The sequence below is a fragment of the Vombatus ursinus genome, unplaced genomic scaffold (assembly GCF_900497805.2).
Source record: "Vombatus ursinus unplaced genomic scaffold, bare-nosed wombat genome assembly UNPS02010980.1, whole genome shotgun sequence".
Classification (NCBI taxonomy): Eukaryota; Metazoa; Chordata; class Mammalia; order Diprotodontia; family Vombatidae; genus Vombatus; species Vombatus ursinus.
Window position 1 is genome coordinate 6,033,257 of NW_020950758.1, and position 25,697 is coordinate 6,058,953.

A 25,697-nucleotide genomic window follows, 5' to 3' on the forward strand; every position below is an offset into this window, starting at 1 on the left:
AGCTCCCAAGATGACCTCTGAGGACAGCCCCAAGATGGCCTCCGAGGGCAGCTCCTGAGGATGGCCCCTGAAGACGGCCTCAAGACGGCTTCCAAGGACAGCTCCCGAGGATAGCCCCCAAGATGGCCCTGGAGGATAGCCCCCAAGATGGCTTCCAAGGATAACCCCTGAAGATAGCCCCAAGGTGGTCTCTGAGGACAGCTCCCGAGGATAGCCCCCCCAAGATGGCCTCCGAGTACAGCTCCCGAGGACAGCTCCCAAGATGGCCCCTGAGGAAGGTTCCAAGGGACCCCCACTCTGCCCCCTGCAAGGCCCCTGCCCTCACCTCGGCATCATTGTAAGCCTTCTTCTTCCTGATCAGATCTTCCTTGGCTTCAATGCACTTAGGCTCCAGGGCGATGGCCTCGTCACTGATCTTTTCCAAGTTATCCTGAATCGCCTTAAACTTCTCCTCAGCTACGTTGACTTTGGCCTTTAAGAAAAAAGAAAACCTCCCACGTCCAAATCCATGCAAAGTTGAATAGAAAAAGGAGTGAGAATGGCTCAAAGCTCCCAGAGCCAATCTATGATGTCAAACCTAGGGAGACAAGGGTCAGGATGAACCTAAGCCACGGACTTGGTCCACATTCGAGGACCCAGGAAGCACTGTGCCGTCGAGCGATGGCGTACAAAGGTGCCGTGAGAAGTTCTACAGCCCCGTTCCGTCACCCCGGGGGAGGCACCACTAGCAGGGTTACTGAAAGGAAAGCGGCCTCGCTGCCTGGAAGCACCTTGGGCTCGGCTAGCCCGGGGAAGGGCCTCCCCAGGGCTCAAGCCAAGGCCTCTGGCGTTTTGACTCGAGCCTCTCTGCCAAGGCCCCACGACGCCCACTGTGCCAGCGCTCACCTGCCAGTACTCCAGCTTCTGGGTCAATCGCAGAATATGCTGCTCTTCAACACTCACACTGCTCCTCATTTCTTCGATTTCCTTTTCGTACTCGCCCACCTACAAGAGAAGGCGCACAAGACCCCCTGAAGTCCCCGTCTGAACCCGAGCTGTTTCAAACCCGAAGAGATTCAAGAAGGCGTTACCAGGGCCCAAGCCATCTCGTGTTTCAGATCCTCCAGCTTCTTCCTCAATACGCTCAGGTCGGCGATGCTCTGAAAGCGCTCTTCTTTCTCTAGGCACTGACGCCGGAGCTCGTGGAGCCGCTATGAAACAAAACGATGCCATTTTACGCCTCCTGAAGCGCGCCCGAGCGCACAGGGCAGACGGAGCCTCAGAACGGCTGCAGAGCCGGCCAACGACGTCTCGCGTTGCAGCAGGAACCGCCACTACTACACGCTCTCACGACTGTTTCTAGCAGATAGTTGAGCTTTCTGCCCTACAAAGTGGAAATGGTTTTGTGCACGTTTCTAAATAGACTTAAATTATTTTGATAAACTTCTCATCGTTTGCCTTCAGTAATGTGAGCGAATGCTTCTAAGGATGAAGATATTCTGAATATGAGCCAGAGCAGCCAACAGTTTTGACCTGAGCTTCAGTCTACAGAGGCACCAGTGAGCGAGACAAGACGTCGTCATCACCCTTGTTTAAATAACTCAGTTCCTCCAAATCCAAGGAGCCTTATTTCAGGACCGTGCGACCACGTGGAGGCATCAGACGGCCGGGGCTCCTGTCCTCACGGGCCAGAAGGGAGCCTTTCAAAGCCCATTGCCTCAGCCTGGGAACAAGAGGAGCAAGCGAGGCTCCCAGACCGAAGCCCAGGAAGGAAGGGCAGGAGGTCAGGGTCTGCACTCCGGGCCACAGTGGCGGACGTGCCCTGCCCCCAGACCCTGGCCCTTCTGCCTTGGAGCGTCCCTGGCTTCCTCCAAGGACTCTGGCAGAGGAGGACGGAAGCCCTGGGAGGGCCCGGCCCTGTCAGCCCCGTGACCAGCCCCGTCTCTGGTTTTTACTCTCTCTACTGGTTCGTTCCTTCCTTCCTGCTGCCTTCCTGCAGCCCCAATATTATGCCTCTCCTGCCTTCCTCGGCCAAACTGCTAAGAAAAAGCATCTACACTGACTTTGTTACACTTGGCTCTTCTCAGCAATGCAAGGATCTCGAACAGCTCCAAAAGACTCACGATGGAAAATGCTGCCCACATCCAGAGATAGAACTACGGAGTCTGAATGCAGACGGAAGCAAACTATTTGCTCTCTCTTTTTCGTGGTTTCGTTTTATTTCTTCTTTCTTCTGGTTCCTCCCATTAGTTCTAATTCATTGTTCTTTACATCGTGACTAATGGAAAATACGCTTAATACGAATGTATAAGTAGAGCCTATTTCAGATTGCACCCCATCTTGGGGAGGGGAAATGAGAGGGAGGGGGAGAATATTTAGAACTCAAAATCTTACGGAAGCGAATGCTGAAAACTAAAATTAAATAAATTAATTATTAAAAAAAGAAAAAGAAAAAGAAGTATCTACACTGGCTGCCCCCAATTACTTTCTTATCAGTTTTCAGGCCCCTGACATCTGGCCCACGGACTCAAACACTGTGCCAGAACTGTTCTTTCTCGGATACCCCACAAGACACAACCTCCCCTCGTGGGGCCCTCTCCTTGGGCCTCCTCCTCAGTCTTCCTGGATGGCTTTTCACCCCTTGGGGACCCCTTGCCACGAGTGCTTGCCCAGACTCTGTCCTGGGCCCGTCTCTCCCCATCAGTAGACAGGTGTGCAGGCCTGCCCTGGCCTCCCTCCTGAGCTCGACACCACCCACCAGACATTTCTAACACCATGTCCTAAACCGAGCTCCTCCTCTTTCTCCTTCCAACTCACCCCCATCCTGACATCCCTGTTTCTATGGAAGACACCCCCCTCCCTCCAGTCTCATGACTGTGGAATCTCAGCACCTGGCCTGATTCTGGCTTCTGCCTCCAAAAACCAATCTGCCATCAAACCTCGCTGCCCTGGAGCCCTTCTGTCTCTACTGTCCCAGCAGCCGCTGCTGTCCAGCCATCCCTCCTGCCTGGGCTCTCTTCCCACCCCAGTCTACCCCGCGCAGCTGAACAAGTACGGATGCGACCCCGTGATCCCGTCCACGTCCAGAGGCTCTCTACAGCCTCTAGGTCAAAGTTTCCTAGCATCAGTGACAAGGACCTCACTCTCTCCTCTCTGTGGAGGACAACCCTCTCCTTCCAGTCCCCGAGGGACCCTCCCCTTCATACCCTTCCCCTCTGCTCCTCACACACCCTGCCCCTTCCCTGGTGTCTGAGCCCTCACACCAACCTTCCTGTGACTGGAAGGCCCCCCTCCTGGTCCTTCACATGCAGTCCTAGACCCCATCTTCTGCAGGGAGCCTTCCTGACCGCTGTCCCCACATGCCCTCCCTCGGTGCACAGAAAAGGCTTCCCCTTCTCTCTTGGTATCCCCCTAGTGCCCCATGCGCAGTGGGTGCTGCACCAATACCAGACTCCCACGTTTTATCAGAAGGCCTTCACTGACTGGCCAATGGTCTTCTCCACCTCGACTGAAGCTGGAGCTGGGGGTTCAGGAAGGATGAAGGAAGGGCCACTCCTGGGATCATTAACCCAGAAGGGCTCCCCAAGGGCTGCCCGAGTCTGCTTCCCCAAAATGCCCTTACTGCCCTCAGGGGGCTGGGACACCTTGGAAGGGGAGGGGAGGTGAGCCTCAGCCCTGAGAAGGGGGAGGCTGCATGTCTCAGGATTGCAAATACTCTCTCCTTGGACGCTCCAGTGACAACGCACAGGCCGGAAGAACCACAGACCCCAGGGAACCTGGACGGGATGTCTCTCACCTACCTCTTCCCCTTGCTCTATCTGGTCCCAGGTTCTGGCTTTGGTGTCCATGATATAGGAGTAATCCTCTTTCATCTGCTCCAGCTGGGTCGCTTTCATAAAGAACTAAGCCAAAAAAAGACAAGAATTAAGCATGTCGATGTCACAGAAACAGTCTGGGTGGGGGGCGGTGCTGGGATTCTACCCACTTCACAGATGAGGAACCCAAGATTTGAAGGAACCTGTCCAGAGTCAGTGCCTGAGGCTGCATCTGAACTCAGCTCTCCCCTCCACAGGAGGGCCTGGGTCCCTGCAGCCCCTTCCTGGGGCCTGTTCCAGCTGCACTTCTGAGAATGAATCCTGATAGACCCCTCCCCACCTCAGAGTTCCCCTCATCTACCCCTGGCTCTGCAATCCCCCTGACCAGCGGTCATCTGGCCTGGCTGAGGATGTCCAGGGACGGGAACTCCTTCTCTCTATGGCAGCTGCAGACAGCTCTGAAAGCAGGAGCCGGGAAGACAGGGGCCCAGAAGGCTTTTCTTGTCTGGAACCAGCTGGCTGTCACCTTGCTAAGGAGACGAACACTGACTGGTAACCTAATCCTCCACTGCCCGGACCAGGAAATATTTCTTTTCTTTTTTTCACTTAAATCCCCCATCCCTTTTTTTTGGGTAAATTGTCATTTTAAACTAAATATAAAATAAGAAAGAAAAAAAAGCACTGTCATGTGCACAGCAGAACATAAGAGGATTCAAAACATACAGCAATAAATTTCCATTTCCAGAAAGACGACATAATAAATACTACACACTGTGTCCCGAGCGGTACTTTTTCTTTGCTTCCTTCAGAGTTTTCTCCTGTTGTCTGCTGTGCATTTTTACTTTGTTCTCCGCCCCCCAGAAGGCTACAATTAAGCATGGAGATGTGTGCCCACATACACATGTATATGCATGTGTACACGCACATGTATGTATACACACATATCATTCATACGCACATAACACAAGCACACATATACACTTACATACACACATATCTATTTAGACATCTATTATCACACTCATATATAGAAATTTACATTCCTATGCATCTCTGTAAGACCACACTGGACTTACTTGTCCTGTTTCTCTGAGGGTGGAGAAAACCTTCCTTCATAGGTTCAAGTCTCTCCATGTTTTCCTAAGTCCACCATTCATCATTTCCTACACCACCACAATATTCCAACCTTAAACTGTGCAGCAGTTACTTTAAATAGTCCAAAACAATATTGAATAATATGGCTGACATAGCTTTTTTCTCCCCTAACAAATTCTATTCCTGATCTTTATTTTATGTTTGTGTGGGAAATATTTCTTAAGACAACAGACCCAAGAAGAGGTGAATTCACTTGAATAAGCCCACCAGAAGGCGTAGTGTCAAGAAGGGAGAAGCCAGTCTGTGCTCCACCTGGTTCCCTTCCTAGAACGCGGCCCAGCTGTGGGCGCCATCCTGACTGGAGGATGAGGACGGGGCCTGAGCCCTGACGGAGCGTCAGGAGGACGAGGACAGGAAGAGAACTAGCTCAAAGAACAGAGGATGAAGGAGGGCCATGAAGGCTCTTCCAGGAGAAGGGCTGGCCTTCCTCTGAGCCCGGGGGCAGGAGCAGCCCCAAAGAGATGCAGGAGGGAGGGATTTCCTGGAGGTTGCCCAGGACATGGTGGTTTCTTCCTGTCCAGTGACTCCAGGCTCAGCGAGAGATCCCAGAAAGAAGGATTTGAACCGGCGAGCTCGCATGGAGGTCCAGCTTCTTATCACTGATGGTGGGCCCAGCACAAGCACCGAAGGACTCTCGAGCCGGGTTCTCCCCGACCCTACCGTTCCATCCCCAGAAGCCATCCCCAGAAGCCTGCATCGTCCACTCATCGTCCTTTGGGGTCATTCTCCTGGGTCTCCGAGAAAGCCCTCCTGCCCGGGTCACCTCGGCTCCTGCCAGAGCTAGCCTAATAGCGGCCCTCACTGACACAGGCCTTTATGTGGTGGTGGTTGGTCAGTCGTGTCTGACTCTGTGACCTCATCAGGTGTTTTTTGGCAAAGATCCTAGACTGGCTTGCCATTTCCTTCTCCAGCTCGTTCTACAGATGAAGAAACTCAGGTAAACAGGGTGAAGGGACTGGCCAGTACGTGTCTGAGGCCGGATGTGAATTCAGGTCTTGCTGACTCCAGGCCCAGCGCTCTACCCACTGTGCCACCTAGCTACCCTGCTTCCGGCTAACCAATACTTCATCTTACTGGACCCATCCATTACCACTCCACATCACAGCTGGTGAAACCCGGGGTCAGAGAGGTGGGCTCTGAACTCGGGCTCTACAGGGCCCCCCCCAAGCTGGGGCTCATCAGGCATTGCGGATTCCGTTTCCCGTCAGCGGCCTGCTTTCTGCAGAGTTCTGAAACTGCTTTTTTTTTTCCTAGTTACCGAGGACATTGTAAAACCTGGCAGCAATCCAAAGTCGAGAAGCTCAGAAACACACAACAGGCAGGCGAATGAGGCCAAGCCACCTGGCAATCACTTTACAAGGTACCCTGCCTGGCTCACCGGGAGCTGGGTGGCCTCAAATGTTGGGAAAGTGAAAAAACAAAACCCCAGGGTCTATCAAGCAAGCCCGACTTTAGAGCGCCCCCCCCATCTCTTCTCTGGGCCAAGCCAAGCGCGCCTGCACCTGCTGCAGCCACGCTCTCAGGAGCCTTCCTTACCTTGTATTTGTCACCTTCATTTTTGGACTGCAAGAACTGCTTGCTCATCTCTTGGGTTAAAACAGAGACAGGATTATCCACCTGCAAAACAAACAGCACGCTGGATTCTCTGCATTCACAAAGGCCCTGACCTCAAGCATGTCTGCAGGTAGCCAGGCCAGGGCGAGGCAGGGGGCGGGACGAGCCAGAGCCAAGCCAAGCAGGGCCCAAACCAGAAGGGACAACCTCACGTGATGACAAGAGGCCGAAAGGGTCACCGCAGGGACCCCGGAGCTCCTCAGAGCTCCTCAGCGCGACGGCCCCCGAGGGCCGGAAGCCCCCAGGCCAGCTACCAATAACCCTGGACCTCAACTGTCTTAATGCGCCTGTCACGGGCACTCCGGGTAGAGAATTTTATTCATCGTTTTTGGTGATGCCGACCAGGCTGTCCTCCTTGTCACCCAACAAGAGAATGTCGGTGCTGACGGGGCCCTGAGAGCCGAGCTTGTCGGCGAGGAAACCGAGGCCTGGCGAGCCAGAGCCTTGCCCAGGAGATCGAGTCAGGAAGCTCCTGCTATGTGCCAAGCACTCCGCCCCAAGTCCAGAACATCATCATCATCATTAACAATGGCAGCAGCTGGCAGGTAAATACGGGCCTTTCTGGTGTGCAAAGCACTAGACAAACGTCACCTCCCTCCTCACAACCCTCAGAGTGGGGGCCATCCCCATGTTAGAGGGGGAAACCGAGGCAGACCTAGGCTAAGTGATCTGCTCAGGGCCACACCACTGGAAAATGCCCAAGGCTGGACTTGAACTCAGTACTCCTGACTCCAGGTCCAGGGCTCGACTAAAAAATGATAAAACCTTCAGCTCTGAAAAGTCACAGCTTTTGGGTCTTCTCACAAAGTGCAACTTCAGACCAAAATGCACTCGTTTCTTCACCAGTCGGCCTGTGGTGGCCTCCCCTGGTCCCAGAACCCTGGTCCCATCCAGAGCCCACGTTGGACGAACCGGGCCACAAGGCCAGGACCCATCCCAACCCAAGCCTCCTGTCCTCGGCAGGGTAGCGGGGCACAGACAGGTTTCAGATGCTATCCCCAGGCAAGGCTTCCCAGGGGCAGCTGGACAGCAGGCGATGAAGGGCACAGGCCACCTCTACTCTCACGAGACCTGCCGTGCAAAGGGGGATACCGCACCCGGTTTTCATAGAGGAAGGAGTCGGGTGAGGGGAAAGAGCTGGAACGAGGACTGGAGGGCATGAGTTTAGATCCACACCCTGCCCCCCTCTCAACGAGGGCATGGAGCTCGATGGCCGGGAGGCAAACGTCCAGCTCTGTCTGTCCGTCCAGCCATCTCTGCACCTTTCAGACTATGAGCCTCCAGGACAAGGACCTGAGTGAACTGGTTAGGCAAAGGGCTAACGTGCTAAGGTGCCAAGGGGGATGGCTATAACACACACGGGATGACGGAGAGCTTCCTGGAAGACGAAGGCCAGAGGCGGCCTGGAAGGGACGGGGGAAGGTGGGTGCTCCAGCCATCAGGACCAGCAAAGGCAGAGGGGGAAGACAGGCCAACGTCACCAGCGCTGTGGGAGCACATGAAGGCAGCAGGGAGCTGTGACTTCGACTTTGAAGGCGCAAGGTAGGCCTTTCACTCACGCTCCCCACAGTGGGGTCACCGAGGGTCAGGGTGAGGACGGCCTTGGCAGCAGGAACACCCAGAGACCACCGCACATGATAAAGACAACCCTTCTGTTTTTCTAAAAGTACAAACTCATCTGACATGGAATTCCTGCCATTACCTGGATGTTAAAATGATCGAGAATCGCCGTGAGCTCTTCTTTCTTGGCAGAAACCAGGTTTCCTAATTAGGAAAAACACAAGACAGGACACACCGCAGTGACTTAAGGATGCTGAAGCCACCAAGGAGCCCACCCCCCCACCCCAACCGGAGCTGCGCTACTGCCCCCAGAGGCTTCTCATTCCCTATCGCTGTGTCCTTTCCCACTGTAGATCTGCCCTCCTCCACAGAGAGGGCAGATAGTGACCCCCGTATCCTGTGTCCTCCTACACACTCAGAGCTGACCTTGGGAGCTGCTCTGACTGAAGAAATCAACCCAGGCGTCAAAGTCTTGACCTTGGCTAGGCCGCCACGCAAAAGCACAAACAGCCCGTGAAGGGCTAGGGTCCTCACTTAAAAGCGAGTGTCACGACCATGACGTGAGGCAGAATCAGAGAGCTTTTTGTTTAGACTGATGTGGAATTTCCAAGAAATGACTGAAAGGAATGTCATCTCAAAGAGAACGAGGCACAACGTGCAGAAGTTGCAAAGAGGTCACCCGAGGTGCAAAGGCCAGGAAAACCTCCTACCGCTCCATGGCCCCAAAGTGCAACATGCCACCTGGGGTGGGGGGATGGGATCTCCCCCCAGGAAGGGGCTGGAAGCCTCCCCGTCCGCGGAGCTGCAGGAGGCGGGGCTCAGACAGATGCCCCCCATCCACGTTCCCTTTCTGGCCCTTTTGTGCGGCGTGAGGCGATATGACAACCAGATTTTGTAAGCAACAGTCTGGTGCCAGCAGTGTCCCATGAGCACAGCATCTCACCTTTTCTCTTCTGCCACGGGAGGGGCAGGTGGTGGCAGTGGCCTAGGGGCCCTGGGAGCACCCCGGGACAAGCGCTAGCTCGCGGCGCAGGACTCACCCATCTGGCCTTTCAGCTTGTAGCTGCGGCTGCCTTCCACACTGATGTGCTGGTGCACGGTTATCGTGTCCCCGTACACGTCTGGCTTGAAAGCGTCATCCCCTCGGTTCCTCAGCGTTATCGAGACGTCCGCAGAACTAGAGAGACCGAAAAAGCCACGTCAGCACAGCGCACGTTGAGGATACAGACCCCGAATTCCCAGGGTGCTGCCAACACCCCATGCCATCCAGGCTGGACACTGGCCTGTGTCTCTCCACGGCCTCCTCCTACCACCACCTCCAGTTCAGATTGACTCAGTCTCCCTGCTTCCTTTCTCTTCTTCTTCCAGTCTATTAGCATAAAGTCAACAATCTCCAAAACCTTCAGTGATTCCCAAATGCTTTCCAGGCCTGTCCTGGGATTCAAAGCTCTCCACCCTCAGCTCCAGCTTCTTTTTGTAGCCTGAATTCACACGATTCTGGCTGCTCCTCCCAGATCTCACATCCCCGAGGGTGTGGATGAAGCCCGGGATACCCCAACCAGAATCCTCCTCACCAACCCCTCTGTCTGGACTTCCCTCCTGCTCTATTCCCAGAGCCCTCAAAATGCCAACCCCAGTAGCCTCATTCTTGATCTTTCAACAGCAGCAGGGGATGACTGCTCACCCTTCTTCCTCATCGTGGCCCCCCAGGTCTCCTCTGCTGAATCACCAGCCATAGCCCATTCCCTCCGGCTGCTGAGGCCGCCACTGCCACTATTCCAGGCAACTGGGCTGGAAGCCTCACTTAGCCCCAACCCGTCCCTCTCCCTTATTCTTCACGTCAAATGAGATGCAAAAGCTTGTCACGGCCACCTCCATCTCTTCACTCACAAAGCCCCTGCCCACAATGGGTGCATGCCCAAAGCCTCCCAAAAGGCCCACAACATCCCTCCTTCCTCGTCCCCTTTCCACGCAAAAGTCAAATGAGATTTGGGAGTCTGAGGGCACCGCCAGCCTGGGCAGGAGGAACCCTCTCGCCTCTAGGCTGAAATACAAGGCCCCTTCTCTTTCAAAGTTCTTTACAATATGGTGGAAGACTTTCTCCTGCCCTAAGATCAGAGATTCTGAGCTGGAAGGGACCTCTGAAGGCCCCCAGGACTGAACCCCTTATTTTACAGATGAAGAAACGGAGGTCCAGAAAAACGGATTTGTCCACAGCCACAGGTTCAAGTCCAAAGCAGGATCTGAACCGCCACTGTCCCTCAAATCATGCTGCCCCTCTACTGACCAGCACAAAGATGTGGAAATGGGAAAGTTAGTTTCTTTCGTGAGGACCGGCAGGCGGGCCAGTTTGGTTAGGCCACAGACCCGGGGAAAGGCACATCAGGACCAGGTTGTGAAGGGCTTTAAAAACCAAACAGAAAGGGCTACATTTCATCCTAGAAGCAACAGGAAGCCAAACCAGCAGCATTTGCTGAGTACGGACATGCCACGACCAGATATGCACACAGAGAAACTTCTATGGTAGCTTTGTGCAGATAGGACTAGAGGAGGCAGAAAGAACAAGCAAGGGCTTATGGTGAGATGTGGGAGACCCATGAGTGGAATGCTGCATGGACTGTCAGACTTCGACGACGTCCTGATCGCATCTGTGGAGTGGCTTTTACCTGCTTTTCTTTGGGAAAAAATCTTTATATATGGTTCTCTTGGAGGAGAGAAAGAGAAGGATAAGGGGGGAACTTAGGTGATGGAAAAGCAAAGGGTGGGGGCAGCTAGGTGGCACAGTGGATGGAGCAATGGCCCTGGATTCAGGAGGACCTGAGTTCAAATCTGGGCTCAGACACATAACATGTCCTAGCTGTGTGACCCTGGGCAAGTCACTTAACCCCATTGTCTAGCCAAAAACAAACAAACAAACAAAAAGGGTATTAATAAAAACTATCATCATCACCAATCATTACTATTATTATTTTGTGGGATTGTGTATTTTCTAAACTGTGTTTTCTATGGAGAAATATTCCATCAGTTACAAAACAGCTCTGGAAAAATACCAGGAGTACAGATACTGTAAAACAAAGCAAAACACAGCCAAGAGACACTACATATATCATGGGAAAACAACCGTCTGATCTCCGGATTATGAAAACTAGAATGAAAACGTCACCCCACAGAAAACTTCCAAGGTTCCTGCTTGGAAAAACTTGGGTACAGTTACATGAAGTGTTTAATAAACTGAATCTTATTTTTTTCAGTGTTTTAACAAAATGACAAGACTAGATTCGTGCCTGGTAATTTCAATTCCAACTTTATGGCGACACAAACTACAGACACTTCTGGGCACTTCAACTGTCAAAATAATCATAGTATTATTATGATTTTGAAAGGTCCTCACAAAAACAGGGCGGAGCCAAGATGGCAGAGTAAAGGCAGAGACTCACCTGAGCTCTCCTCCAAATACCTTTAAAAAATAACTCTAGTCCAGAATATCAAGGTAACTAACGAAAAGAAATGCAGGGGAAGGCGGCCGAGCCATGCTAGGTCTTACATCGTATCATACAGCAGCAATCATCAAAACTACCTGGCACTGGCTGAGAAATAAGAGCGGTGAATCAGTGCAACAGGGAGGTACACAAGACGCAGCAGTCACGGACTACAGTAATCTATTCTTTGATAAACCCAAAGACCCTCGTTCCTGGGGTGAGAACTCACTATTTGACAAAAACTGCTGGGAAAACTGGAAGAGCATGGCAGAAACTGGACACAGACCAACATCTTACATGCTAAACACCAAGAGAAAGTCAAAACGGGTACACAATTTAGATATAAAGGCTGATACTATAAGCAAACTGGGAGAGCAAAGAATAGTTTACCTGTCAGATTTATGGAGAAGGGAAGAATTTACGATCGAACAAGAGACAGAGAACATTATGAAATGCAAAATGGATGACTTTGATTACATTAAATTAAAAAGGTTTTGCACAAACAAAGCCAGTGCAACCAAGATGAGAAGGGAAACAGAAAGCTGGGAAACAATTTTTACAGCCAGTGTCTCTGATAAAGGTCCCATTTCTCAAATATGTAGAGAACTGAGTCAAATTCATAAGAATAGCAGTCATGCCCCAACTGATAAATGATCAAAGGATATAAACAAGCAGTTTTCAGAGGAAGAAATTAAAGCTATGTATAGTCATATGAAAAAATGCTCTAAATCACTACTGATTAGAGAAATGCAAATCAAAACAACTCTGAGGTACCACATCACACCTATCAGATTGGCCAATATGACAAAACAGGAAAATGATAAATGTTGGAGAAGGTGTGAAAAAATTGGAACACTAACGCATTGTTGGGGGAGTTGTGAACTGGTCCAACCATTCTGGAGGGCAATTCTGAACTATGCCCAAAGGTCTATAAAACTGTGCATGCCCTTTGACTCAGCAATAGCCCTTCTAGGGTTGTATCCCGAAGAGATCATACAAATGGGAAAAGGACCCACATGTACAAAAGTATTTATAGTAGCTCTTTTTGTAGTGGCAAAGAACTGGAAATTGAAGGGATGCCCATGAGCTGGGGAATGGCCGACCAAGTTGTGGTATATGGACGTAATGGAATACCACTGTGCTATAAGAAATGATGAGCAGGCTGACTTCAGAAAAACCTGGAAAGACTTGTATGGACGGATGCTGAGTGAAATGAGCAGAACCAGGAGAAGACTGTACACAGCAAACAGTTGCATTGTGCGATAACTAAATCTGATAGACTTAGCTCTTCTCAGCAACGCAAGGATCTGAGACATCTCCAAAGGTCTCATGACAGAAAATGCTGTCCACATCCAAAGAAAGAACTATGGAGTCTGAATGTAGATGGAAGCGTACTATTTGCTCTCCTTTTCTTTCGTTGTTTTGTTTTGCTTCTTCTATCTCATGGTTCCTCCCATTAGTTCTAATTCTTCTTTATATCAGCACCAACGTGAAAATATGCTTAATATGAACATATAAGAACCTATGTCAGATTGCATACCATATTAGAAAGGGGGGAGGAAGAGAAAATTTAGAACTCAAAATCTTAAGGAAGTGAATGTTGAAAACTAAAAACAAGTGAATTATTTAAAAAACGACCCTAAACAAATTCTGGAACAGCAGAATCCACAGAAAGACAGAATGAAACAAATTTCCAGCCCAGGACAGCTTGCAGGGTTGACAGGAAAGGTCTGTAACACCAGGGTGAGAGGCCACACCAGGACAGACCCGGCCACCACAAACAGGAGCAGCCTTGGCAGCCACTGAACCAGCAGAGACAGCAGCAGCTGCTTCAGGAGCGGGCAGCCCACAGACGGTAAGGGGGCTGAACAGCTGGTCACGAGCAGACTACAGAGGTCTCTTTGCTAGCACTGGGGCAGCCCTCTGTTGCTCTGACCACACTTGCATCCTGGTTGCAGTCCTGGGTGGCAGTCCCAAGGCAAGGGGTAGCACTAGCACACCAGAGCTTGTGGCCACAGTGGAGGGGGGACCGGGCAGAAAGAGTGCTTGTGGTCACTCACAGACCAGAGCATAGGCCAGGAGACGAGTAAACACCTCTCCTTAGATCCTACTACCTTGGAAGAACTGAAAACTTACAGAGATGCAGGAAGTATCTCTGAAAACAGATGCACAAACCCCTGGAAACTTGGGACAGTGTGCCCTCCATGCTGGAAGCAGAGCCCTACCCTGACAAAGAGTTTAAAGTCAAGTAACAGGCTAGGAAAATGAGCAAACAACGGGGGGAAAAAACTGATGACAGAAAGTTATTGTGGTGACAGGGAATATTAAAACATATACTCAGAAGAAGATAACAAAGTCATAGCTCCTTACATCCAAAGCCTCCAAGAAAAATATGAATTGGTCTCAGGCCATGGAAGAGCTCAAAAAAAAAAACCCAAAAGAATGAAAAAATAGAAGACAACGTGAACTATCTCATTGAAAAAACCACTGAATAAAATAGATTCAGGAGAGATCATTTAAAAATTATTGGACTACCTGAAAGCCATGATCAAAAAAAGAGCCTAGACATCATCTTTCAAGAAATTACGAAGGAAAACTGCCCTGATATTCTAGAACCAGAGGGTAAAATAGAAATGGAAAGAATCCACTGATCACCACCTGAAAGAGATCCCAAAAGGAAAACTCCTAGGAATATTGTAGCCAAATTCCAGAGTTCCCAGGTCAAGGAGAAAGTATTGCAAGCAGCCAGAAAGAAACAATTCAAGTTTTGTAGAGTCACAGTCAGGATAACACAAGATTTAGCAGCTTCTACATTAAAGGACTGGAGGGTTCAGAATATGATATTCTGGCGAGCACAGAAGCTAGGATTACAACCAAGAATCACCTACTCAGCAAAACTGAGTATAATCCTTCACGGGGGAAAATGGACATACAATGAGATAGAAGACTTTCAAGCATTCTTGATGAAAAGATCAGAGCTGAACAGACAATTTGACTTTCAAATACAAGACTCAAAAGAAGCATAAAATGGTAAACAGGAAAGGGAAATCATAAGGTAAGACTTAATAAGGTTAAACTGTTTACGTTCCTACATGGGAAGATGATATTTGTAACTCATAAGATCTTTCTCATTATTAGGATAGTTAGAAGGACTATACATAGACAGAGGGCACAGGTGTGAGTTGAATATGAAGGGATGATAACTAAAAAGTAAAATTAAGGGGGAGAGGAATGTACTGGGAGAAAGGGAAACGGAGAGGTAGAATGGGGTAAATTATCTCACATAAAAGAGGCAAGAAAAAGCTTTTACAGTGGAGGAGAAGAGGGAGATGAGGGGGATGAGGGGGAGTGAGCAAATTTTACTCTCATCAGAACTGGCTCAGAGGGGAATTAACATACACACTCAATTGGGTACAGAAATCTATCTTCCTCTACAGCAAAGTAGATGGGTGTGATAGAAGGGAAAGCAGATTGGGGGAAGAGGTAGTCAGAAGCAAAATACCTGAGGAAGGACAGAGTGAAAAGAGAGAGAGAGAGAACGAACACAGAATAAACAGGGGGATAGGATGGAGGGAAAAACAACAATGGTTACTGAAAAATTTTTGAAGAAAGTTTTTCTGATAAAGGCCTCATTTCTCAAACATATAGAGAACTGAGTCAAAAATTTATAAAAATAAGAGCCACTGCCCAATTAATAAATGATCAAAATATGTGATCAGTTTTCAGATGAAATAATCAAAGTTATCTGGCCATAAGAAAAAAAAATTCTAACTCGATGTTGGAGAGATACAAATTAAAACAATTCTGAGGTACTACCTCATACCTATTAGATTGTCTAATAAGACAGAAAAGGCAAATGACCCAGTAATACCTCTACTAGGTCTGTATAGGAAAGGATCTGTGTGTACAAAAATATTGATAGCAGCTATTTTCTGGGGGTAAAGAATTAGAAGTTGAGGGGATGCCCATCAATTGGGGAATGGCTGAACAAGTTGTGGTACGTAATTATGATGGAATACTACTGTACTATAAGAAATGAAGAGCACGATACTCTCAGAAAAACCTGGAAAGACTTGCATGGGCTGATGCAAAGTGCAATGTACTGTGTACAAAGTAACATCAATGTTGTAAGACGATCAGCTGTGAATGACTTGGCTGTTCTCAGCAATACAAGGACCCAAGACAGGACCTTGGGATGAAAGACAAAGAATTGGTGTGTCTGAATACAGACTGAAGCAGACTTCTTAAAATTTATTTTTCTTGAGTTTTTTGGTCTACATTTCCTTTCACAACCTAACTATTATGGAAGTGTTCTGCATGAGTACATGTGTGTAACCTCTATTGAACTGCTTGCCATCTCAATGATGCAGGTGGGGAGGGAGGGAGGAAGGGAGAGAATCTGGAATGAAAAGTTTTTAAAAAAATGTTAAAAAAATTTTTTTACATGTAACTGGGGCAAAATAAAATACTAAACAAACACACAAAGAGGAAAAAGAAAACAAAAAATAGAAAGTCATCGCAATAATTCTGGTGGAAGGCAAGGAAGCCTGGGAGAAGGGGACGACACATATTTAAAACGTTATGGCTGCTGACGAGCTACGGAGGGTGATGTGATTCGTTCTCCTCCATCTCTCTGCCATCTAGCCCCTGCCTGCTCCATCACTTTTCACCCCTTCAGCGGGAGTCTGAGGAATTGAGGATGGCATCCGCAGAACCCTTGTGCGGCATCAGCCTGACTAACGGTCAATGAATCTCTACTTTCCAGAGGCAGCCCCTGGACTTTCAGAACGGTCCCCTTACACCGAGCCGACCTCCGGCCCAGTCTGCTCCACGCCATTCACTCGCCCTCACGGAGGTCACCGGACAAAGATGTAGCGGCCACCGGGCAGGCACGCAGCTCAGGCGAGGGTCGGCCTCGACGTGCCCGCTTCACACCTGAGCTCGTCCTCCCTGCGGAGGGCAGTGGCTCCTCCAGACTCAAGCTTGAACCCGTGACGTCATCCCTGACTCCTCTGGCTCCCTCGCTCCTTGCGTTCCAGGCCCACACGCTGCCTTGCAATCGTCCCCTGCCTCCTCTTCACAGCCATCACCCGTTTCGGGGCCTCGTTCCCTCCCGCCTAGACCGCCAAAACATCTTCTGAGTGGAACTCGCGGGCTGCCTTCCATCGACCCAAGCTCCTCACTGTGGCCAGAGGCGCCTCAGGATGCAAGTAAAGTCGGTGACCACCATCTGGTTGCATCGTGACCCCCTCCTCGAGAACAGTGACACAGCCACATCCTCCTACTCAGGGAGCCCCAGGGAAAACAAGAGGAATCCCACAAGGACAGGACAAGCAATGGTCCACCCCCCGTCTCACCCACCTCTGGCCATCTTTCACAAAGCCTTTCAAAGAGGAGCCTCTATTGGTGGCTGTTGCTTTTCCTCCAAGACCAACGATGAGAGCCGTCAGGACTGCGCTCTTACCGCCTGAGGGAACAAAAGACAGGACGCATCAACAGTGCCCCCAGAAGCCCGCTGAAGCGAGAACGCTGGTTTCGAATCCCCCGACCCTGCGTCCCCTGCTGTGCGCCCGGCGGGCAGTCCCCCTCCCTCTCCCTCTCAGGCCCTGGCTTCCTCCTTTCTGCAGCAGAAGGTGGGACCAGAGGAGCCCTCGGGCACCGCCAACAACGACCGAGGACCCAGGGATTGCTGCGGGACACGTGGACTTTCTAGACGACATTGGGGACAGAATCTTCCTCATCCCATAGAATATTTCATGTTCCTTACAGATTATAAACAAAAGGGCAGTCTGTATGTTGACACACTCGTGCCACTGAGGACCTCGTAGCCCCATTTCTCATGCCGATGACCCGGCCCTAAGCAGCCTCATTTCTGGGCTTACGCATCATGTTAACAAATCCTTCCCGCCCGACTCCATCCTCACAGAGCCTGAGATACAAGGGACCACGCATCTCACTGAGTATAGCATCACAGGCAGGCAAGAGCTTTTCTAAGTTATTTTCAAATAAGAACCAGAACTAGATTGTTTGTTTTGTGGACTCAAAAATACTGACATTCTACACAGTGTCTAAATAATTCTGACCTAGGAGAACGCCTATTCAACATTTAGCACAGCTTTTCTTCATCAGAGTATTACTGAATTCCAGCAAAGCCACAATAAACCATTTCTCTTCTTAAATCAGAAAATGACACAAGGCCCAGTACTAAGTAGTCACGAGGAAAGCTGGAGGAAGCAGGGCCTGGCCTTGTGCTCCCCGGACCCCCAGGCCGGGGCTCTTCTCTCTAGAGATACAGGGCCACCGGCTGTCGGGGGCCAGGGGCACGGTTTAGAGCGGCCTTCCCTCCTCAGTCTGCGACCACAAACAGCAACTGCACAGATAATTCAGAACAAAGCGAGGGGCTGGAGATCCCAATGTGTTTAACACATTTGGCTGAACTGTTTTAAGTACTAATCGGGTTACGTGGAGACTTTTTCCACCATAAGAGATGGACAGACAGACAGACACACACGCACACACACACTCTCCCATCTACAGAGAGTGCAAGAGTGCGAGAATGCTATACTGTAAGCATTATATGCATTCTATGTACTGATGAGACACCTGGTAACATCAAAATATAACCACGTCACTCAACCAAAGAGCAAGGACAACTAAGCTTCGGGTCACAACGATCATTACTGCCAGTAACACACTGCAATGATGCTATTCTTAATCTAAAGACTTACAGACATCGTGCTAATAACTGGTTTGTGGTCTCCGCCCCGTGGGGGGTTGTGTCAGTTGGTCAATAAGCATTTTTTAAGCACCTACTATGTGCCAGGCACTGTACTAAGCACTGAGGGTAAAAAAAAAGGCAAGACAGCCCCTGCCTTCGAGGAGCTTACAATCTAACGAGGGAGACAGGACAGGCTGGGGAGAATTAAGAGAAAGTAGGCACAGAATTAGGAGAGGTTGGGGAAGGCTTCCGGTAGAAGGGGCAGAGAGAGGAGGGACAGTGTGCCAGGCCCAGGGGACGGCCACAGAAAATGCTGGAGGGTCTTGTCTGTGGAACAGCCAGGAGGCTGGGGTCCCTGTGCTGGGGAGGGAGGTGTACGGAGCCCGGACAGAGAGGAGGGGGCAGGTGGAGAAGGGCTCCTGCTGGTGACTGACGGGGCTCACGGAGTTTACCCAGGGGGGTGTGCCACAGTCGATCCCAAGGCAGGATGTGCCTGGGATGAAGAAGTGCACAGATACCGTATGGAGGCAATGACCAACCTTCACCTGCAAGCAGGACCTGCACGTTTTAGAACCACAAGGTGCAATAACGAAGTGAGGAGCTGTCCCAGCCACCCTGTCCGGCACAGCTGTCAATTGTTGCCAGCGCTGACAGCCCTGGCACACAGGCCTCGGGGGTTGGGGGGGAGCATGCATCTCTCTCTGTGTCTCTCACACACACACACACACACACACACGCACACACGCGCACTCACACCCACAATGGGCAGGGCCCCGGGGACCATCTCCAACAAGGCTGGAGCCTCCAGAGCCCAGTTTTTCCGCCATGAATGGCGGATCTCTGTCTCTCCAACACCAACTCACTTCCGTTGTTTCCCACCACAAAGTTGACGTTGGATCCGAACTTAAAAGGCCCGAGCATCGCATGGCACATGAAATTCTTCAGCTGGATGCTCTCGATGATCCCGACTTCGGCTGACATCTGTTAAAGAAAACGAGGGCCTCAGAGTGGGTGTGGCCACGTGGCGCGCCGCCCCAACAGCTGGCAGAGACCCCAGCCCAGCCTTGAGGACCCTCACTCACACGTCAGTAAGAGACCGAAAGCCAGGCCGATTTCCAGGGAACTCAGCCCTCCCCAGCATCAGCAGCCCTGATCACAGTAACTCATGACACACAGCAAAGGAAAAGGACGGCCAATCCTTCTGGGACCCTGGAGCCAAAGGTCCTTGGTTTTAACTGACTGGCCTTAACTTCTCTAAGCGCCCTATCCCGTCCAGCGAGCAACGGCCAGACAGGCTAACCTTGACCTTCTTGCTACAGACCAATCATCTGAAGAGAAACAAAACGAACGGAGGAGCAGCTGCGAGCCTAACCTGCAGCCCCTGACAATCCCCACGGCCATTAACGACTGCATTCAATGGCCCTCCAAAGACCCTCCTCCCTCTTTGTGATTCCAAGAGTGGCTCATCTCAGGCATGGCGGGCCACAGGATTTCCCTATTGATAATCCAAACTGGCCTCATGTTCCTCATTTGTAAAAGTGGAGGGCTGGTTCAGATCCCAACAATAACTCACATTCAGAGCTCTCAGCCCAGTGAGGAAGACCACCCCATTTTACAGATGAGAAGACCGAGCCTCAGGGATGTGAAGTGAGGCCCACTGGAAACGCTGCCTTCCTGGGTCCACCATGCCCTTCTGCCCTTCCTCCCAGCCCCAGTACTTCAGCCTCGCGGCCAGCTGAAGATGAGGATGGAGCCTTGCTGCTGGGGAGGCACCTCTGGTCAAGGTCCGCTCTGGAGCTGAACCCTTGTCTACACTGGCCCCAGGCCTGGTTATCCAAAGCAGCAAGCACATGGGATCTCTTTCAGTTCTCAGTAACAAAGCCTACACCGACCCAGCGCCCTATGGCTCACAACTATCATCTCACTGGTGCACACAACCACCGTGGGAGGGAGGTGCTGTGAGGATGCCCATTTTACAGCTGAGGAAGCTGAGGCAGAGGCGAATCTGAGCTCGGGCCATGTTGCCTCCAGACTGGGGCTCTGCCCATCGCACCCCTCAGCTGCCAGAATCTACGATCCTGGGATTTTGTCTGTGCTACAAACAGCCGTCAATCCAAAGGCAATTCACCGGGCCCTTTCAGGTGTCTCTCTGGGGGCTGCCAGAGCCTGTCATTGGCCTGGACACTTCATCTGCCGGGGGTCCCTTAAAATGTGGCACCCACTTGACAGCATTTTCAGGGGCCTCAGGGGAACAGAGAAACCTCTTCTCTTCTCCCGTGAGTCAGAGGACAACGACCTCCCCTCCTCAGGAAGGGCCGCCTTCTCCGTCTGATCACCTGCTGACCTAGGCTGTCAAGGTGGCCCCAGCCTGTCTCCACTGCACCCTGAGGACAAAGCCACCCTCTTGGCTTCTGTCCCTCCCAGGAAGCCCATGCCCCAGCACAGCATCTCACTGTTCTCAGGTCACTTACTGTCTGAGCAGCCGAATTCCCAGGGGACAAAGACAGGGAAAGCTCCTCCTCTTCCTTGCTGTCCTCTGCAGATTTCCTCTCCTGCTCATTCCTCTGTTTTTTCTGGGTCCCAGTGGGCAGAAAATGTTCTTCTTTCCTTTTAGCCATTGGGTCTAAAACACTGAGAAACCCAGAGGAGATGAGAACCCTCGAGAACACCTGGGCATTCAGCACAAGCCCCAGCGCTCCCACTTCAACGCATCCGTCCACTTCTCCTGTCTCGGATTGCAGCCTCAGAGGGTGGGCGGTCCAGGCCCCAGCAGCCCTTCTGACCAGGGCTGACACAGACTACTCCAGGGAATCCCACTCCCCTTCCCTTCAGTGACCCCCCCCACCCCCACCTGGGTTTCAGCTCTGCCCTCTGGGTGGGAGCCCAACACAACAAAGCCCTCCTTCCCACAACAGCGCACCAGGATGCTGGAAGAGCCTCCCTGGGATTCCTCGGGGCTCAACAGCTCTTTGCTGTTTCCTAGCAACGAGTCAGTCTTATTTCCAGTTTCCTTGGCAACGCAGCATTCTTGCCGGTTCAGAACATCACCACTTCAGCCCTGGACTAGCACTCCTGCTTTCCGCCTTGTCTATCTGCCTCTCTCCCCCACAGCTGTCAGAGATACTCCTAAAGCCCAGACCTCACCATGGCACCCCCTGCCCCAAGGTGACGATGACTTCTTCCACGGGGCCTTTGGAAGCCCTTCACGCCAGGGACGGAATCAGCTTTGGCCAGTCTCCTGCACAGTAATGCTCCCCACACTCTGGCCCTGTCCGGCACCTAGGCCCACCTGCGGGTGGTTCTCCTGGCAGGGCATCCCTCCTGCCAATGACACTCCTGCCCTCCCCCCAGGAGATCCCCGACATCTAGCTGTCTTAGCCTCCCCAAGAGAATGTCAGTATCCTGAAGGCTTGTGTCTTCCTGGCCAGGGACCAAAGGCTGGTCAAGTGTGGAGAAGAGTACCTCTAAAGCCCTTGGCCAGTGACGAATAGGGATCTGTGCTTTGTTTTTTTTTTACCAGTTATAAGGTAATCCTGAATCAGGTGAAGCTTCCAATCCCCTGTCCGTCCTCTTCCCAGGGCAGCTCCTAGCTCACACAGGGCTCTTCTTCTTATTCCAGCTCAGCCAAACAGGTCTAGACCTAGGAGATGCAGGAGATAATTAACTTATTAAAAATGAAGAACTTTTTAAGCAAACATACACTTCAAGACAAGTACAATTTTAAGCAAGTGTGCTTTCCATGGCTGGGGCTGTTCCATGGCCTGGGTTCTATTAAGTGCTGGAAACCTGCGGTCCTTTCATTGGGCTGTCCCTCCAGGGGAAGGGGACTGCGATGAGCCGGGGGCCTGGCACAGAGCAAGACTCAAGTGATGTTCCCTGACTGACCCACTGCCTGCTCTGTACAAGCAGAGTGAAACCCGAACCACATTCAAACACCATCGGGACACAGTAACAGCAGCACGGCGCAGTCATCAACAGCGAAGACCTCAGTTCTTCTCAGCAACAGTGACCCAGGATGACGTCAAAGGCTTCATGCACCCCCAGAGAAAGAACTGATGGAGTCAGAATGCGCATCCAAGCAGACGATTTTTACTTTCTCTGCGTCTGTTTTTTAAGTTTTTTCCTTCTCTTCTGTTTACCTGATTGCACATATAGAACCTATATCAAATTAGGGGGGAGGGAGAGGAAGGAAGGAGGGAGAAAAATTTGGAACTCAAAATCTGATAAAAAAAAACCTGTCTTTACAGGGAATTGGAAAAAATTAAATACTATTAAAACACAACTGGGAAATGCTTAACAAAATAAATAAAAGTCTGATACGACATAATGCTAATAGGTGGTTTCCTAGGCCAATATGATAAGCTCTCCCTCCCCAGGGATCCTTATGTCCCTTTTCATGCCCCTACCTCTTCCACCACTCTATCGCTCTAACAGACAAGTACTTGAAATGGCACCCTCAGACACAGACTCTGGTTAGGGCATTGTTACTTCCAGTATGTTTTTTAAAAACAGAAATAACTCGGGGAGCCACAAGAGTGTATTAAGTGAGTCTGTGTGCCGGGCACTGTGTCCACAGAAAGTAATCTCAGAGGGAAGGCACCAGTAGTTGGCGATGGTGGGGCTGGGATTGAGAAGGGGAGAGAAATCAGGCCAGGAAACAGCAAAATCTCTACTGCCCATTGGTTTATAAGACATGAACGCTGAGGCCCTAACCTGAAACAAATAAGAAGTTCACAAAGATGCCAAGTGCACCAAACAATTTCTACAACTATTGTCATTTTGGAGAAATTAAACTCTGGCTCCAAAAAGCACCAGCTCAGCCCCAGTGCCTGAACTACACAGGGAAATGTCACGAATGAAATTCTGAAAGACACAGTTCTGAGCACCATCAATCAATGTATTAGTGAGGCCATCAGCAACCAATGAACTGAGGTCCGTAGTCTCTCCCAATCACGACAGACCTGGCATAAGGGCCCAGAGGCCTTTTAAATCTAGGCGTCACTTCCCTCTGATTGGCCTGAGAGCAGATCATTTGGACCTCCCCTGGGAAAGCAGGCAGCCCTGACTAGTAGGTGGGGTGGCCTTCAGACCCCCCTGACATTTAAGGAACACTAGGTGCTTCCCGAGACCCAGCTGCCTCTAGCAATCCTGGCTAGAAAAACAGAAACATCTTAATCAGGTTACCCCAGCTATAGCTACCCCACTGGAAACTGTCACCCCTGATCTTGATAAGACAGCAAGGACAGGAGACTGGTCCCCTGGGGATGGCCTAGCTCAAACTGGTCCTCTGTCTGTGGGTGAGACAGAAGAGGGGATTCCACTTGGAAAGGTCCAAGCCCAAGCTGGTTAAGGAACAGATGCCTTGGGGCTGACAGTGATGACATTACCCAATCACACCTTTTAGAAACTTCCTGGCCTTCAGAACGAGGAAAAGGATGGATCACAGAACAATACTGGTTACTAAATAATACAGCACAATGTTAATTTTCCTCATTCCCCCTGATTCACCGAGACACAATGAATCTCAACAAATCTCTAACTGATATGCCAATTGTAAAATGGCATCCAGCTCATCGCCCTCTCAAGACTGACTCGTCAGGATACAAAAAGACCCGAAGGTACTAAATGCTTCATCGAGGGTTTTTAACCATGAGACTTGAGTGTTTTAACATGGTGGGAATGGTGTGAGGGGAAGGGGTGTGAGGGATTGTCTGATGTTGGCTACGTGCCACGTGGGGGTTGTGGCAAGATGGGGCAGGGACAAGATATTAGGAAGTAACCGGAGCTCACGCTCCCGAGGCAGGGGGCTGTGCCATGTGGAGTTGTGGTGAACTGGGGTAGGAACAGGATACGGGGAAGTAGCCGGAGCATGTGCTCCCGAGGCAGGGGGCTGTGCCACGTGGGAGTGTGATGGCAGAGAACGAGCTCCCTTTGCCTAGTCCTCTCCCTAGGTGCAGCGCTAACCCCACACGTCTCCTTCCGGTATCCAGGCCTAGCTTCCTGTGTCACGTACTCTCCCTTTGTGCAGCGCTAACCCCAGACGCCTCCTTCCGGTATCTGATCCTACAACCAGTCACTAGTGGGCGGGCTGAGGAGGAGGGGCTAGGAAGGTATATAGGGGCAGTAGGGGTCGGAGCTCGCTCTCTCTTGCTCTTGCTTTCCTGCTTGGCCTTGCTGTGATGGCCTCTGAATAAAGCTCGAGTGCTTGCACCTCCTGATCGGCTCGTCTCTATGTTTATCCGGGTGGGCTCCGAAGACTGGTAAGTATGACCTTGGCAGCCTGCTCCTGTTAGAAGGAGAGTGCACGGCGTGACCGGCACAAAGGGGGAAAAAGATGACTGGCACACTGACAGGAAGCCCTGGGGGCATTCCTTAGGTAAGAAGTGTTACAAAAACACATGGGAAAATGAGGGAGCAGGCAGGCAGTGCTCAGTCTCTCTTTACTAACTCCTTCCCATTGCCTTTTAATCAGTCCCTCCCATCCTGGGGCTCAAACGTCACTGGCATCTGTGTGGTCTCCGAGAACATGTCCTGGAGGCCAAGGTGGCTCGGGCCTGTCCTCTGAGCAGCTTCTCCTATCAGATCTGCTTCTCGCAGGCAGGGCGCTCTAGAGACGCCTGCAGGCTTCTGTTAATCTCTTGTGAAACACATCTCCTTACAATTTAACACTGTCACTTGCATTTTGCTTTGCTGATCACCAGTTCATGTGGTGGCTGTAAGCTCAACCTTATGGCCTATATCCTATTAGCAACAGTTATATGAAGAATATCAAATCAGGAACCCCTAAATCAGAGAATGTGCAGTTTTCCCGTACCCTTTGCTGCCCTTTTCTTTATCTAAATAAGGTGTTTGATTTAGACCCTGACAACATCAGGCTGAAAAAAGAAACTGCAGGAATCTATGAGGATCCGACTTGTAGAGTAAGCCCTTCTGGTTAAAGATGTGGTATTTACCAATGTGGACATGTAAGCCAAGGTTAAGTGTGCTTTTTAAATTGTCATTAACGCCATCATTTAACTTCTTTAAACTGGCATTCATTTATTTCATTCTTTGAGCCCCACAAAAGGAAAAACCTTCAGTTTTATTACCCATAACTGCCCTATGATATAAGGTAGCAAATTATTATATTGATATATTTAGGAAATTCAAATAATAACAGAAATTAGGACCCAACGAGCTCTCCTAAACTGCTTGATTTGTGCAGAGAATAAACAATGCGATTGTAAACACAAATGAACCCAATTTTCAAACTTGTTATGAAAAGATGCTCAAGACCTTTGTATTTTATTAGAATCATTTATATTTGACACATATAAGCATCTGATCTTGTTGCTTTCTCCAGAAATGTTCAGTCCAGTTATTTACTTTACTTATTCA

The 25,697-nt window shown here is 50.5% G+C and overlaps 1 protein-coding gene across 2 annotated transcripts in view; it reads right to left on the reverse strand.

The window, feature by feature from the left end:
* SMC6 (structural maintenance of chromosomes 6) overlaps nucleotides 1-25,697 on the reverse strand; it is a 55,795-nt gene that overhangs the window by 26,280 nt on the left and 3,818 nt on the right. For both annotated transcript variants that reach the window (XR_003568559.1, XM_027855620.1), the window contains exons 2-12: nucleotides 21,838-21,960; nucleotides 20,792-20,951; nucleotides 19,184-19,301; nucleotides 16,964-17,069; nucleotides 9,164-9,300; nucleotides 8,266-8,327; nucleotides 6,486-6,566; nucleotides 3,780-3,881; nucleotides 1,071-1,190; nucleotides 886-984; nucleotides 326-472 (exon numbers count right to left, since the gene is read on the reverse strand). Coding sequence is in view for 1 of the 2 variants with exons in the window: in XM_027855620.1 (XP_027711421.1) it covers nucleotides 326-472; nucleotides 886-984; nucleotides 1,071-1,190; nucleotides 3,780-3,881; nucleotides 6,486-6,566; nucleotides 8,266-8,327; nucleotides 9,164-9,300; nucleotides 16,964-17,069; nucleotides 19,184-19,301; nucleotides 20,792-20,938 (1,119 nt within the window). In the remaining variant the exon portion in view is untranslated. The remainder of the gene's footprint in view (nucleotides 1-325; nucleotides 473-885; nucleotides 985-1,070; nucleotides 1,191-3,779; nucleotides 3,882-6,485; nucleotides 6,567-8,265; nucleotides 8,328-9,163; nucleotides 9,301-16,963; nucleotides 17,070-19,183; nucleotides 19,302-20,791; nucleotides 20,952-21,837; nucleotides 21,961-25,697) is intronic.